General features: G+C 36.8%; 1 protein-coding gene across 2 annotated transcripts in view; it reads right to left on the reverse strand.

Annotated features, from left to right (window-relative positions):
* Positions 1 to 749: 749 nt before the first annotated feature.
* Positions 750 to 14651, reverse strand: part of ZDHHC21 (zDHHC palmitoyltransferase 21) — a 38948-nt gene continuing 25046 nt past the window's right edge. Inside the window, exons 8-9 of one of the 2 annotated variants that reach the window (XM_074570277.1) lie at positions 3275 to 3318; positions 750 to 2722 (exon numbers count right to left, since the gene is read on the reverse strand). In XM_074570277.1, coding sequence (XP_074426378.1) covers positions 2590 to 2722; positions 3275 to 3318 — 177 coding nt within the window. In that variant the 3' untranslated portion in view covers positions 750 to 2589. The remainder of the gene's footprint in view (positions 2723 to 3274; positions 3319 to 14651) is intronic. The other variant, XM_074570276.1, reaches the window with a different exon arrangement.

A 14651-nucleotide genomic window follows, 5' to 3' on the forward strand; every position in this document is an offset into this window, starting at 1 on the left:
CTTCCGTCACCCACCGCGTCATCACTGACGTAGGCAGGCGGCCACGCGCGCGCGCGCTACCGCTGCGCACCGTTGGCCGACAGAGGGCGCTGTGAGAGCGGGGGAGCACGCGCTGCAGCCTGCCGTGCGCCCCCACGGGGGGCACAGTCCCCGCACCCCATCCCACCCCGTCCCAGGCGGGGAGGTTTGCGCCCACGGCCCGCGGTGCGTTGAGATGAGCGTTCGATCCCAACTGGCTTCTCTGTGGGGCTGGTACCGCCTTCCGCTGGAGAATAGCGGAACGTAGCGCCGCGGGTTGACATCATCTTGGGCTGCTTGGAGGTTTTTATCCCCACAAAGCAAGTAAAAATTAACGGCCCCATGATTTCACCGGATGTCATGTACAAAAATTAATTACATGGCTTATAACTGAGGTTCCTGCCGTCAAGCAGATTCTGTATTACAGATTTGGTTCTGCATTCACAGTTAAATTAACTGAAACAATGATATCAGAAAACAGAAAGAATAATCATATGCCCCCACAGGGAATGTATCAAGAATAGTTAAGTTCTTGATCCTCTTTCTTAATAAGCTTCAGAAAAGTACGATCTGCTAACTATGATAATTGATTAAAACAGATAGTATGTTTTGCTCATGAAACAGACTTAAATATTGGCACGTAAAACGAAACTGCTGCTATTCTCCTAGGTGTTTCACAGGGATTATAGTAGTGGAATTCCTTAAAAAAAGAATACTGCCATTACTTTATAATGTATATGCACATTTTTTTTAATTTCAAGCACTGCTTCAGCCTTTCCATCCACTTTCCTCAATATTCCTTTTGTTTAAATATTGCTGCCAATACCATCCTAAAGACAGTCTAAACTCATGTCCAAAACTGCTGTGAAAAAAAATGGTTGAATATTAGGCCTGAAATTTAAATGATGAGAATATTGCATCTATTTTTATAAGGACTGGAAAAGTAAAGTCGGTTCAAATGTTAGAGGTTTACAAAAGCTGAAAATTTAAGTGATTTTTAAGATGTATCTTTTGGAAGTTTCAATGAATCACCAAAACCTTCTAATTCAATGCAGGGACACCAACATTGGCAGTGACCATGTTAAGATTTTAAGACAGCTGATTTAAAAATCCACTATGAATACCACTCATGACAACTCTAGCCCTTCTTTTTGAATGAACCGTTCACAAACGAACTATTACTCTCTCCAAACGCAACCTACATAAATTACATCCTGCTTTTGTGCCTTTCATTGTCCTGTTGCATGGCTGTCATTTAAGGTGGATCCTGGTCCTGTTAGACCGGACAACAAACACAGAAAACAGCATAAGTGAAAACGCTGAAGTTGTGAATTTCTCATAAAAATTCACAGAACTTTCAAAAATTATCTCATGCCCGTATTTGCATAGATACAGAGGGCTATAATAAATTACATAGTTTTTCCAGATACAGCAAAGCTGAGCCAGTACTTTGGGAATCGTCATTTTACCAGCTGTAATCTTAAGGATGCTTTCTTTGGTTAACTACTTCCACACATAAAGGGCCCAAAACAAGCTATCGTACATCAGTGTAGTACCCTATTAAAACAGTTCACATTCTTTACATGTTAGTAGCAAATATCTGTATTTAAGTATAAATATTTTTAAATATTCTCACATATATTTCCAACATACTAACAGACCAATTCCAGCTAATCATGAATGCCCAAAAATTTATAACTTTATTGACAATATACTCTTCTTTATGGTACATTATACTAATTAATTGAATCTACTTTTTTTTAAAATTAAATCATTCTAATATTTGCACCATAAAACTTCTTTGTTGAATTATTGCAAAGAAATCCTTGGAATATAGGGAAAACATGCTTTCTACCTGCATATTTTACCCTGGAACATTTCATCGCTTTTGTTGACATAAAGACATGAATACTTTCCACTAAGATCACATCTATGCAGAAAGGTAGCTGTAAGATGTAAGATTTCTCTATATAAACACATACATTTATGTTTATTCATAAAAACCTTTCTGAGGAAGGCTTAGGAAGAAGTCTGCCTCAGTTTTAAATGTTACCTTTTACAGTGCAGTTGCTGCAGGATAAATAAATGGCAGTATCAGTGAATTTTAAATGCATGTAGCTGAAAAAAGACATGAACATTATCTAGACAGACCTACTGATAAAAAACCCTTAAAAAAATTCAAGGCAGAATAAGACACTTAGTGGGAAAGCTAACAATCAATGTAAACTTCAGTGTTTCCTACCAAAAAAAAAAAATCAAAATAGGCAGTATCAAACAAATAGTATAAGAGTGCATTCCAGTCATTTGGTTTTGGTATTAAGCTCAAAGACAAAAGAAATCCCTTTGGAAAGCTAATGTGAAAGCAGATATGCCTAAAGTTAAACATACAACTTGTATTAATCTCAGAACAGAATCAAGACCACTATTAAAATAAAGCCTGGGGCACATTGTGATACCTACGATTGGTGGGAGGATTTTAATTGACTTGAAGACTGTCACAGTCCCCATTATCATAAAACCTGTAACGCGCTTCCAGCATGGAGGACCCATCTGTGCCCACCATCCATCTGTTCAGACGTGATTGGCAAAGTGGTAGGGAACTCGTAGTGGTTGCCTCTGCCTGAAAGGAATAAACCACAGGATCTTCCAGTGGGTGCCAAAAACTTCTGAGAAGGTCTGCTGCCATGGCTTTCGGGGCCTTGATCTACAGAAGACAGCATTATTAGTGAAAGACAGCACGCCCACGGTGCACTTCAGTCAGCTAGAACAATGCAGGTTGGCTGGGGATCCATTACTGGACTCTGATGAATTGTGTCCCAGCATCACAAATACAGCTTTTCTCTCATTACGGCACGCAGCTGAGACTTAACTTTGGAGAACAGAAACTATCTGTGTCATCAATCAACTGAAGGCAACTTTTGAAGCAGAGGAGAACCTCAGAATCAATGAAATGTATGTCAAGACACAGCAGAAAGTGTCTTTTGATCTGTACTTTTGAAAGAAAATACAGTCCCACTGGCTTTGGGTAGGGAAGGAATGGGAATAACATGAGGCTACTTTATGCACAACCAATATTAAAAGATTAGTGAGCTGCTGCTAGGGATAAAAAGTACAGGGCACAGTACCATGCAAAATAATCTTAACAAAGTGCCTTCAGTTCCTTTTCTTTCTCACACAGTTAAAAAAAAAACCAAAAAACAACCAGCTACTCCTTTAGCTTGTCAGCAAATAAATGTAGAAATTTTACAGCACTTACATGTCTTCACAACAGTTTGACATTTTTTCTATACTTGTAGTGTCCTGTTGAAGAAAACAAAACACAATGAAAAAGTATTTACATTCCTAACTGTTAAAACGTCATTATGAAAGCAACTAAATAAAGCAGGGAATCAATTCTTAGCTTACACTGCTTTGGCATTAGTCCAGTGGGTTACATATTACTCATATACTGTATTAGTTGTAAACAGCTGTGAGATTATATGCACAAATTTACTCAGTCTGTTAAATGACTTTTACAAACATGATATGAAACTATACTGTGTAGTTTTACTATGACAGCACATGACACAGAAGGTCAACAAAAACTTACAGCATTATTACAGCTAAAATTAATTCAGATATTACAATTAATTCATGCGACGTTTAGGAGTAATGTAAGGTAGATTCTTGCTATACTTTTCACAAGCACCCATTCCAGACTTGGAGTAGTCCGCTGAGATAACCACAGGAAAGTTTAGTAAAATGCAACTATTAACAGATGTAGTATTTTGAAAAGCAGGAGATACTAAGAAGTTTTAGAATAGTTATTATCGAGTATTATAATGCAAACAGTGCCACTAGGAATATACCATCAGTTTCCATAGTCTCTACAGGTAAATACCAAATATAGAAATTATTCTCTTAAAATGTAACAAAAACTAAATACTATGCAGAGTGAAGGTACCCCTGCAGCTTACGGTAAATTAAATTCGTACTTTTCTGAACATGATTAATCTAATTAATCACAAGGTTTTATAATTAACAAATCAATTTAAGCTTAGCTTGTCCCCAAATAAAACTTTTAAAACTACCAGTAATAGTACTTTTTTCTCACTTTCGCACTATATATTAAAAAAAAAGTTTGCTTTGCAACCATCACTTCAACTCCACAGTTTTTGGCATTTTCAATGCACATTCACAGGTCATTATATCCCAAAATCACTCATGAGGTCCAAAATACAGTAATTGAAATATTTCTCATGGTTCCATCTCCTTTTCATGGCAGCTTGATATTTCCCATTGCTGTTCATCAATTTAGGCATGCACATAATGCACCTGTCAGATTAGACTAGCATTTGAATGAAACCAAGAGCTAGTCTCTATTGTCCCAGCCATACAGAGACACAAGGGCTGTGGTTTAATTAGGCTGTGACTTCATTGTCATCTGGAAGCACTACCTAGCGATAAAACCATACTGTGTTCCCTGATTGTTCCTGCCATCAGTGCATCCAATTCAGTGCAGGCACTGCTGGGATTCTGCCACCATCTTTCAGAAAGTTTTGAAGGGGAAGGGTGAAACGTGAGTGGGAAATAATGCACAGGAAGCTGCTTCCCTGCTTCGCCAGACATGGGTGGCCTCAACTCCCCTCCCAAATTTGGTCCTTCTGTATCCACTTCCTGGCTCTGATGAGTTTTGGAACAGGATCCCTTACCACATGCTAAACAGCAAAAATCTCAATTCTGTCCGCGACCTACCCAGCTGAATTCCAGACGCACTATGGCAAAGGAGAGGCATCCCCTCTTCTCACGACAACCCACCAGGAGGCACAAATTCTTCCCTCTTTGTGCAGAGCAGGCATGCCCACCACAGACCACATAAATCATTCTGGCCCCATCATTAGGTGGATTTGAACAACCCCTCAATAGTGAGAGAGGACAGGACTGGAGGCAGCAGACTGTAAACACTCTCTGTTGCTTCGATTCCCATAGATAAGCTGCTTCTCCTCTGCACCTTATGGGCCTGTCTAGTGCGTTGCCCCTCACCTGCCACAGGTGGCAGGGAAGCAACACAAGGCACAAGCCATTCTCCTTGTTGGGGCAGGACCTGACTCCACAGCCCAGGGACACTCCGCTTCCTTGGGCCCACTTTTTGTCCAACTCCGGTCAGGGAAAACACCACCTTTGCTGACAACAGAAAATCACACACAGCTTTCTGAATAAAAAAGGACTAAGTAAGCACAGATACTACTTCCATGACAGTTCCGTGAGGTTGTGACAGCATTTTCATGAAATGCCATAGCTCCTTCCGTAACCGCAAAAATATCTCAGCTCTCGGAATTATCCTCCGGTCAACTTAAAGCCGTCTACCTGATAGTACAAAACAATATTGGTATGTCTGAAAGCAATGATTGCTAATGATTTTTCGTACATTGGTAGCATGCTAGTCCAGACTATAATTGATTTCTATCTATCAAAGATTTATGCCATCGTTTCACAAAAGCAGCCTTAAAACAACTTTCAGTGCAGAAGTAACATAGCAAAACAGTACCTTAAATATGGCTTTTTGCCTTGTTTCTCCATTGTTGATTCATTAAAACGTTTGTACTCCTCCCTAAAATACTGAATTTGAGATTTTTGGAGGAATTCCCAGGTTGGGAACTGGGGGTTGTATTTCATTTAATTGTTATCATGGCATGTTATCAAGACCTGAAAGATGCTCATCAGGGTCTGCTGCCCTCAGAAATGTAACCCATTACATTAATGAACAAAGCAAAAGCGCCAAAACAGGAACTGCAGAAAATGACTGTAAGAAAAGACTGTGAAGCTTCCACGCCTTTAAAACATACTAAGGATTTTAGTTAGTTAGGAAGTCAAAGGAAATCCTCCCTTCTTTCCTTCTTCCTTCTTCCATTAAAATGCCAACATCTACTCTAGAATACTTCTGCTTTACAGTAAAGGAATTGGGACCAAGCAGTGAATCCTTCACTTCTGGGATACTTTTTCAGAATTAAAAAAACTTTACAGCCACATTTTAAAAGCTGTGAACTAGGGCTGGAGGGAATGGGAGGAAACATCTCTCTGAAGTTGAGCTGCTTAACAAGTCCTGGCGACTGAATTTAAGAAACCAAATTCCCCTCACAGCTTCCCTCCCCCAACACTGCTGCCAAACAGCTGGGCTCATTCAAAATGTACTTTCATTTCAGAGCGAAACAATTTACCTTTTTGCATGAGAGTGAAACTTCACAGCACCTCAGGAAAACTTGGTAGCCCCTCTGGAGACAGGAGAGGAAGAAAAGGGAGAGGGCCACAGCTGAACTTTTGGCCTATTATTTAAGGCGTTCTTCTCAGGAAAATGATTTTTTCTTCTTTTTGAGACAGGAGGACCAGAATAACCACTACTCTTCCGAATGACAAGGTGTTCTGTTGATTAACACATCTCACAAATGGCTTTCAACCAGAATATCATCTCTCTTAATTATGCATTTGATGTATACCAAGGTTTTGCTACAACATCAGTATTACTGTGTTGAGCCTAAGAGGCTTTGGCTGTCTGCATCTACTATCAGCTTGGATTACTATTAATACAAATAGAACTCTGCTAAGATTTTTTTTTCCCCCCAGACTCACAGCTAATGCTGATGTGAAAATCTTTTGGAGAATTGGCAGTCATTCAAAAGTTGAAAATAACTTGGTATGAGCAAACATGGCATATCTATTGAGTCCTAGTAATCTCTATCTCCAAAAATCCCGTATAATTCACAATTGCATAGAAGACAAATTTGACTAACCCACAATTGATTAATTTCACGTGATAGGTCTTCTGGACCCCCAAAGTCATCATCCAGATGGAAAACAACTATTGTTCGTCCACCTGGTTATTCGGAGATACATACCCACTGATAAACATCTTAAAGCAATGAGGGGAAAAAAAATCATACCTTAGTAAGAAAGGCAAAAGAAATTAGAGGAAATAAACACAGCAATCACTAAAAACATATCACCTTAAAACAAGAAGAAAAGGGCAACGGGTTCAGATTCTGCTGAGGGGATGAGGAATGTTCTTTTGCTTTGAGGACTTACTACAAGTCTGTAAGAGCAGCTTGTCCACGTTAAGTAAAGTAAGCTACTGCCACAGCTAAGACTGTTACGAGAGACATGGAGAGACATAGCTAAGAGCACGGACTGAACTCTACGTACCAACTTCAGATTCATTTGCAGATGAATGCACCTGTGTTAGCTACTAAGAGGAATATATCTTTCACATCTATATTTTTACCTAGCATAACCAAGTGCCTGAAAAAACAGGCTTTTTAAAAAGATCGCATGCACTGTTTGACAAAATGTGCTATAGGATGGCATTCATCATGAACTAATTTATCATGGAAGGAGCACATGGAAAGAATATTTTCCTGTTACTGCTTCATGTTTTCCAAAGGAGAAGCTGTAATTTGTAACTCACAGGACTAACTCCAGAGCATGCAGACACAATCTCTGGTTCATTTTTTCTTCTGTATTTGCTTAATGTGACATGTAATCGATACAGCTCTATTTAATACTTGCAACAGAAGAATGTAAGCATTATGCCACGCTTCCTAGCATTTGAAAATACTCAGTATATAAGAATCAGCAGGAAAGTATTATAAAGCAGAAAGAGAAAAATCTAACAAAACTTGCAAGCCTTCCTGGATTTGCAGCCATTGCTTTTATCTGAAACTGCAAGACAACATATCCTCTACCTGCACAATTTGTTTTTTCATTCCTTTCATTGTGTGTATGTAAATGGCAGGTGAGCAGTAACACTGAACATCTCATAGAAAGAATACTACGTATTTCAGAAATTCTCCTTTTTGGCATTAATTACATTTTCAGTTTATATTTGGCCACTTTTAACATTGTTTTCTTAATCTAGACTTCTCACATAAGATCACACGTTTAACTTTATCAATTACAGTTAGGTTCAGCCTGAAAATTACTAGTTCAGTTTTAACTTTAAATGCCTAAATCAGAGAATTGTGTGCAAAATGAAAAATGAAGCTACCCTATGTTACATCTAGGGAATACTCCTACACTCCTCTACGCTCTGATGAACTTAGTTTAAAAGATTTCCAATGTATTTGTCAGATATTAGAAAATGATTCAATGAAAAGAAAACCTCTGATAACAAATGAGGAACACATCTACAAAGAAGATGATATAAACGGATCTTGTTTCTTCAGTCTGTTTCAAATCCGTGGTGTCTTAGGTGCAGATAGCTGCAGGACACCAAGACACGTGACAAAACATATCATTTTTCTTCATACTTACAAATACCTTCTTAAGAAAAAAATATTAAGAAAAAAATGTTCAGGAAGGCTGGCTGTTGACCTCCCTCACACAAGCCATTTTAGTGGTCTGACGTATAAATTTGACGAGAAACATTTAAATAAAGTGTACTCAGTCCCCAGAACACTCAAATGTGATTATTATAGTTACTTATTTCCAATTGGCTAAAGGTACTTCCTTTACTGTTTAGAAAAATAAATGAGCTGTAAAAGGACTTCCTCCTTGAGTGAACAGGGGATATTTTTGGCATGATTATTTTTGACTCTCTGCACAGGATAAAATATCTTTGATTAAGTTTTCTAACTTATGCATTTCCTTAATAATATTGTAAATCATTAATTTCAATAAAAGTACCCCCACTTTACCTGAAACCTTGTAGTGACCTAAATAAAACAGATGAGATCTTTTGCCACTTAGTGTGTCTTACACTTAAATTTATTCTCACATTTTAAATAGCTCATGAAAGAGTTTTTTTAAATAAACCAAAATTTTATTTTGATGGTAAGTAGGTTTTTGAGACTGTCAGGATACATTCATTAAAAATGTTAAATAAACTGCTAGTCTATTCTAAAAAAAACAAGGTAAAGTTACAAAAGACTTTTACACAGTTAACAAAATCCCACTCAAAGACCAGGACATCACTAATTCCTGACAATTTAATTTATAGGACTTTATGCAGTCTTCTAGTAGGAGATTTACCTATAGATAGACTAAAGGTGGAGATGGGAAAAGACAACGGGATAAGAATAACGGGGAAGATACAGATAGACAACGTTAACATGAACTTATTTTCTGTTGCATCTCTAATTTTGAATTACTATTTGGGTTTATAGTTTGTAGACTTTTGCTCTTCCTCACAATTATTTTATATCTTAAACTTTAGTATAGCCAGGTAAAAAATACGTTTGCCTGGGAACTCTAATTTCCCCTTCCAATCCTAATTTCTTCTCTGCTAAACTTAATTATGAGGATTAATAGTTCCTTGATTACATTTCTGCCATGTTTGAAAAAACAGGAAAAGCCCTTAGTATTTCACTAATTAAAACCGTATTTAATAGATTATCTGATTAAAGATATGATTACAAATATTTTTAATTATAAGATACTTATTTTTAAAGACAAAAAGCATTTTAGCACAGCTAGATCACTTGTGCACTCTCTATATTAAAACAGCAATGGATCAACACTACACAATATGCAAAGAATTAAAAAGCCTTTGGTTTTATTAGTAGAATAACTACAGTTACATTTTCATTATTTAGATTTTCAACCTCTGTAAAACTTTGCCTGCCTGATTAAAGAAAGAATTTTAAATATTTCACTGGCATTTTTATTGTTTAAATTCATTTTTGCATTATACTATTAAATGAAATGATACTCCTAAAGAAAATTAACTGCTTGAAAATATTCCTTTGGGACAAATATACTAGAAAATTAATTTGTCCGATTTCCTTAAAAGGAAGTTTTTGTCCTTCTGAGAAGAAGTGAAGCCCTGAGCAAAATGAATGATGTTCCTTACTACGTGCTCACTGTAAGTATCAGATGCACTAAGTAAAATAGTTAAAATATATGGATCAGTAAGTTCACGACGTTCCTGTGGAGATGGATCTGTTTGCCAGAACAACAATAAAAGCTAGTGAAATGAAGGCGAAAAGGAGAAACACTGCGACAATAATAAAACATAGCACTTAACAAAGATCAACATTTTAAAATGCTTCTAAGGGGAAAAATTTCTGTGGTAGGTATCACATTGTGCACTGGACAGACCGCTGAACACCACCTGGTAAACTGTTTTCCCTTCCATCCTCCCCAAAGCAAGTAAAGGGAAGCTTCTCTCTACCACATCCACACAGTACTGATACACCAGGATATTGGCATATCACTGTACACCATTCAAACAGTTAATTAACAGGAAACCCCGGCAGCATTAATTAAATTAATAAAGTCACTGTCCACTTAGTTTATGATAATACATCCACTACCTTGCACAAAGACCACATGGTATCTGTTAAATTTATAAAAGCCCATCCATTACATAGGTCTGCCCCAGAGAAACAAGATAATTGCTAAATGATTTTAATGAAAAGTTTTTCTCTGCAACACTAACGCACAAAAATCACACAAAATCATATCTGATAGACTATAGTGGAAAAATGAAGAAAATGTCTTTAATTCCATGTAAATACTTTGTTTGAACATATGGAAAAATGAAAACACAAACTGTTTAGTGTTTGAAATAAAAAACAATCAAAGGTAATCCTTTAAAATTAGGGTTCAGATTAGTCTCTGCAAAGGATGCTGTTTAACAGAAACATCTGGTAGTGTTACGTTGAGAGACAAGCCTTTTTCAACTTTGGAAATGAGATTAGTAGATCAGTTATTTGTAAGTGTCCAAGTAATTTCTAATTATTTTATCTGGGTCACAGATAATCCGCTTTTACAGGGCTCCCACAATGACATCAGAGGATCACTGCTGAACTGATTATCCTGTTACCTTCCACCATCCATGGGAAGACGGGATTTTCCTTTTGTACAGAGGAAGAGAAAGAAGTGTCTGATTGCTTCAGACAGGTGGCAGCCAACAAAATAAAGAACAACACAGATCTTGAGAGCAAGAAAACCTCACATATGCAAAAAGTACTAACCTTAAAAAAGGTCAGCAAACTGAATACTTCTTAGTAGTGTCTGGTGCAATTTAAAACCTCACTAGATAGGAACAAATCTCAAAATAATCAGACAAGCCATTGTTTAAAAAAACATGCCATATTATTTATTACTTATTCTACAGTAATGCCTTGCAGATCAAACATAACCAATGTCAGAATCTTACTGTATGAATAGAAAAAGTTGGTTTTAAAACATCATAAGTGACGTGAAAGACATACAGAAGTCCTTTCTTAAAGCAAAAATGGAACATGATCGAGAGAAATGCAATTGCCAGGGCTAGTCTTGCACTAATATACACTCAAGCATTCTGACAGTTCTACCTTTTTAAAAGAGCCTGAATTGCAGCTCTTCACCTCCTACAATTATAAATCAGAAGCAATCTGTAGTTGATAAAAGAGATTTTATTTTTCTAGGTGAATTTATGCCTTTTCCTATGAATAAATTAATAGACTAGTCATGCATTTTTTAGGAAAACAAACATCTGTTACATATTAAAATACCAAATGAGACAGGACTTCTTAAAAAACACATGTCAAGAAAATATGTCTTGAGAAAACAAGCAAGTTTCTGGATACCACTTGTTTTAATTCAAATTAAATTTTATTATTTGATATAAGGATAACTACAGAAAAAAAAGTAATTGGAAATAAAATTGAGTAACACGGATATGTCCTCAAGATTTTCTTCTAGGTTAAGTGCAAAATATTATTTTCTAGATAAACTTTGCATTTGCCATTGCAATACAATGTCATTAGTAGGTATAGGCAGTAGTGGCACAAGAGAGTGGATGTTTTGGATTTTTTTTTTGAAAGTTTAAAAACTTTCTGAAATGGAACTGTCCACCCCAAGCAAAATTATAATTTATCTATGAATAGTATTTTTAGTATTTATGACAAACCACCAAATAAAAAACCACCTCTCTATCTTCATGGAGTTTGAAAGTGCCTATATGAGAGCTATCTTGTTATCCTGTAGTCGTTAAGGCAAAAGAGGAATAATTGCTTGCAGGAGTACAAGCAGCTACAAATAGTCTGATGCAAGGGGTACCAATAATATTTAAAAAAAAAAAAAGTGTTACTCTCAGTAGAACATTTAGTTTTTCTAGGGTGCACCTGATAAAAATATTTTTTGTTGTGTTTTTTTTTTCCTTATTGTTTTATGCTAAGCTTGCTTTTACTTCTCAAGCAGTGTCATTAAAAAACATTCTGCTTACTGGGAATATAAGAATAGAGGCTCATTTCCAGTTAAAGAACATAAAATTCAAATTTGCACTACAAGCAATGTCAGGGAATAGAGGACTAGAAAAGCAAGCACCAGGCATAGAAGATAAGCAGGCCTTCAATATAAATATATGATCATTTTGGAAATTACATCAGACAGTGCTTTCTCCATGGGTGAAACTGATTTCCTTCACCCATTCTCTAGAAACATGAAAATTCTAAGTAAGAAGAATAATTGTGATACTGAGATTTTAAGAAGAGTACCTTCTTAGGATCCTAAGCTTCCTAAATTTAGGATTTTAAATTTCAGAGACTTCTGAATTAGAGATAACTTAGATACCTCTATTTCCAACGTTTCCAAATAAAAGTTCCCCAAGAGCGATCTCAGGTACATGCTGCAAGAAGTGTTAAAATTCAGGATGATGATGAGAGTAAAGGCAAACAGAGCTTGGGGAAAGCAACTGGAGAAGGAGGATGAAAGGAACCACGTGCCCCTTCTGCTAGAAGTGTGTTTCACATATGCTAGTTTCTAGGGAGAAAGCACTAATCTCATATACAGAGGCCACCTCAGCTGCTCCCCTCTTCATCAGAACAATTCATGTCAAAAGTTCCTCTAAGGACAGTTTTTGCTAACCAGCTGTTCTCTCATTGTAGGAAGTCACCTCCCTTGCTCTTTGGCTTCCTGGACCTCCAGATGAGATAGGAGTAGCCTTGTGCTACTGATGCCCTAACAGTGATACCACCATAAGAGAGGTGGTAAACATACTCGGAGGAATTACTGCGCATTAGGGAACTTGGTCTATTAATCTATTAATCACCTTCTCAAGCAGTACAGCCTTAAGAACATTCTCTCTGCAAGAGACAAATTTGAGTACAGAAGTTACAAAGTTTTCATTTTTACCAGAGAGCACATTTTTTTCCAGGCATTTTAGTATCTGTTGAACACCCAATGAAACAGGGTAACAGCGGATTACAAGCCTTTTTTTCTTAAAGAACTTTTACATAACTAGTGTACCGTTATAACCAATGAGAGTTATGCAATGATAGGCACAGAAGATCAGTCAACTGTACACCACCACTGAATTCTGGAAAGTGCCAGCCCACATGGCAAAATATTCACCTGCACTGTTCATAATGTGCTGCTTTGCTTGCCTGTTTCAGCTACTACCCTGTTCCAGAAACATGCTGGAGTACATCAGATACATCATTTCCATCACATGTTCAGTTGGATAACATTTTTTGACTTTGGAAAAAATTCATCAAAGAGGAGAAAATGCCAGTATTTCTCCTTTAAGTCCTATTAAAAAACTTCTGCTCAATTCTTATGGCTTGTCGAGCTATCACTTAACTCAACTCTAGTAAAGAGCAACTCTGCTTACAAAAATGCTGTATACGAAGGTCAATTTATATATCTTGCTGCAGTGGCAAAAGGATAAACTTCTGTAAATATGAAGAATCAGCACGAGTGCTCTGAACAAGGGTACGTATCATGCTTCATAATGCACGCTACATTCCAATCATTTACATCTAAGCAGAGCTATCAGACTGTGGAAATCAACCATAAACAACAGCCATTTCAGCGCCTAGTCCCTTATTATTGATAATGCTAAAAAAGACAAACAACTTTGCCGTTTCTTTATCCCATGTTGCTTCTGTGAGGCTGACAGTAAGCAGAGCACATTCTGTGTATGCAGAAGATACTGAAAGATGGAGAACTGGGGATTTTTTTAATATGCACATAAAATATTCCTGGGAAAAATTAGTCTTGGCTTTAGATTACTTAGACAACATGGAAACTATTGGCTTGACTTCTGGAAAATTATATAACGATGGTCAAGCACATTTACATTATGGAAAATCAGGAAGTTTTGCTACAAAAGGGTCAAAGTTTGATAAATCTTGAGTTTATTTTTCTTTACAAAAATACAATTTTGGCAGCATTTGAAATACAGGTAAATAGTAACTTTAAACCCCAAGAAACCTGAACTTGCTGGAATAATTTTGTAACAGTACGCATCAGTAAAAGCTTAGATCTCAGCGCTGCAATGCTGATTGTCTCTATTATTTAAAAATACATTTTATCTAGGAGCTGTGGAACTAATCTCAACTTGACGTTAAACTGTAAACACAGGCATGGAGCATGAACTAGGGAAATGTTTATTATCTGTTTTCCTGTACAAGCACAAGAAAGAACTGCTCTGCTTCACCTTTTTCAGAAGGTCCATGCTCTTGTACACTTCTCTTGGACACATCTCTGGGTGACTTCAGCAATCACTGAAATTAATGGTCTCAAAAATAGCTATGGAGCAATTAATACAAAATTAATGCTTTAACTGTGTGTATCTATGCCTTCAAGTGTTTTTCTTTTAAATTAACCTCAGGTCTGCACTATCACATTTCAATGATTGTGTTCTGCTGTTAAATAAATTTTGATCCATACCTTAT

The sequence above is a fragment of the Larus michahellis genome, chromosome Z (genome assembly GCF_964199755.1).
Source record: "Larus michahellis chromosome Z, bLarMic1.1, whole genome shotgun sequence".
Taxonomy (NCBI): Eukaryota; Metazoa; Chordata; class Aves; order Charadriiformes; family Laridae; genus Larus; species Larus michahellis.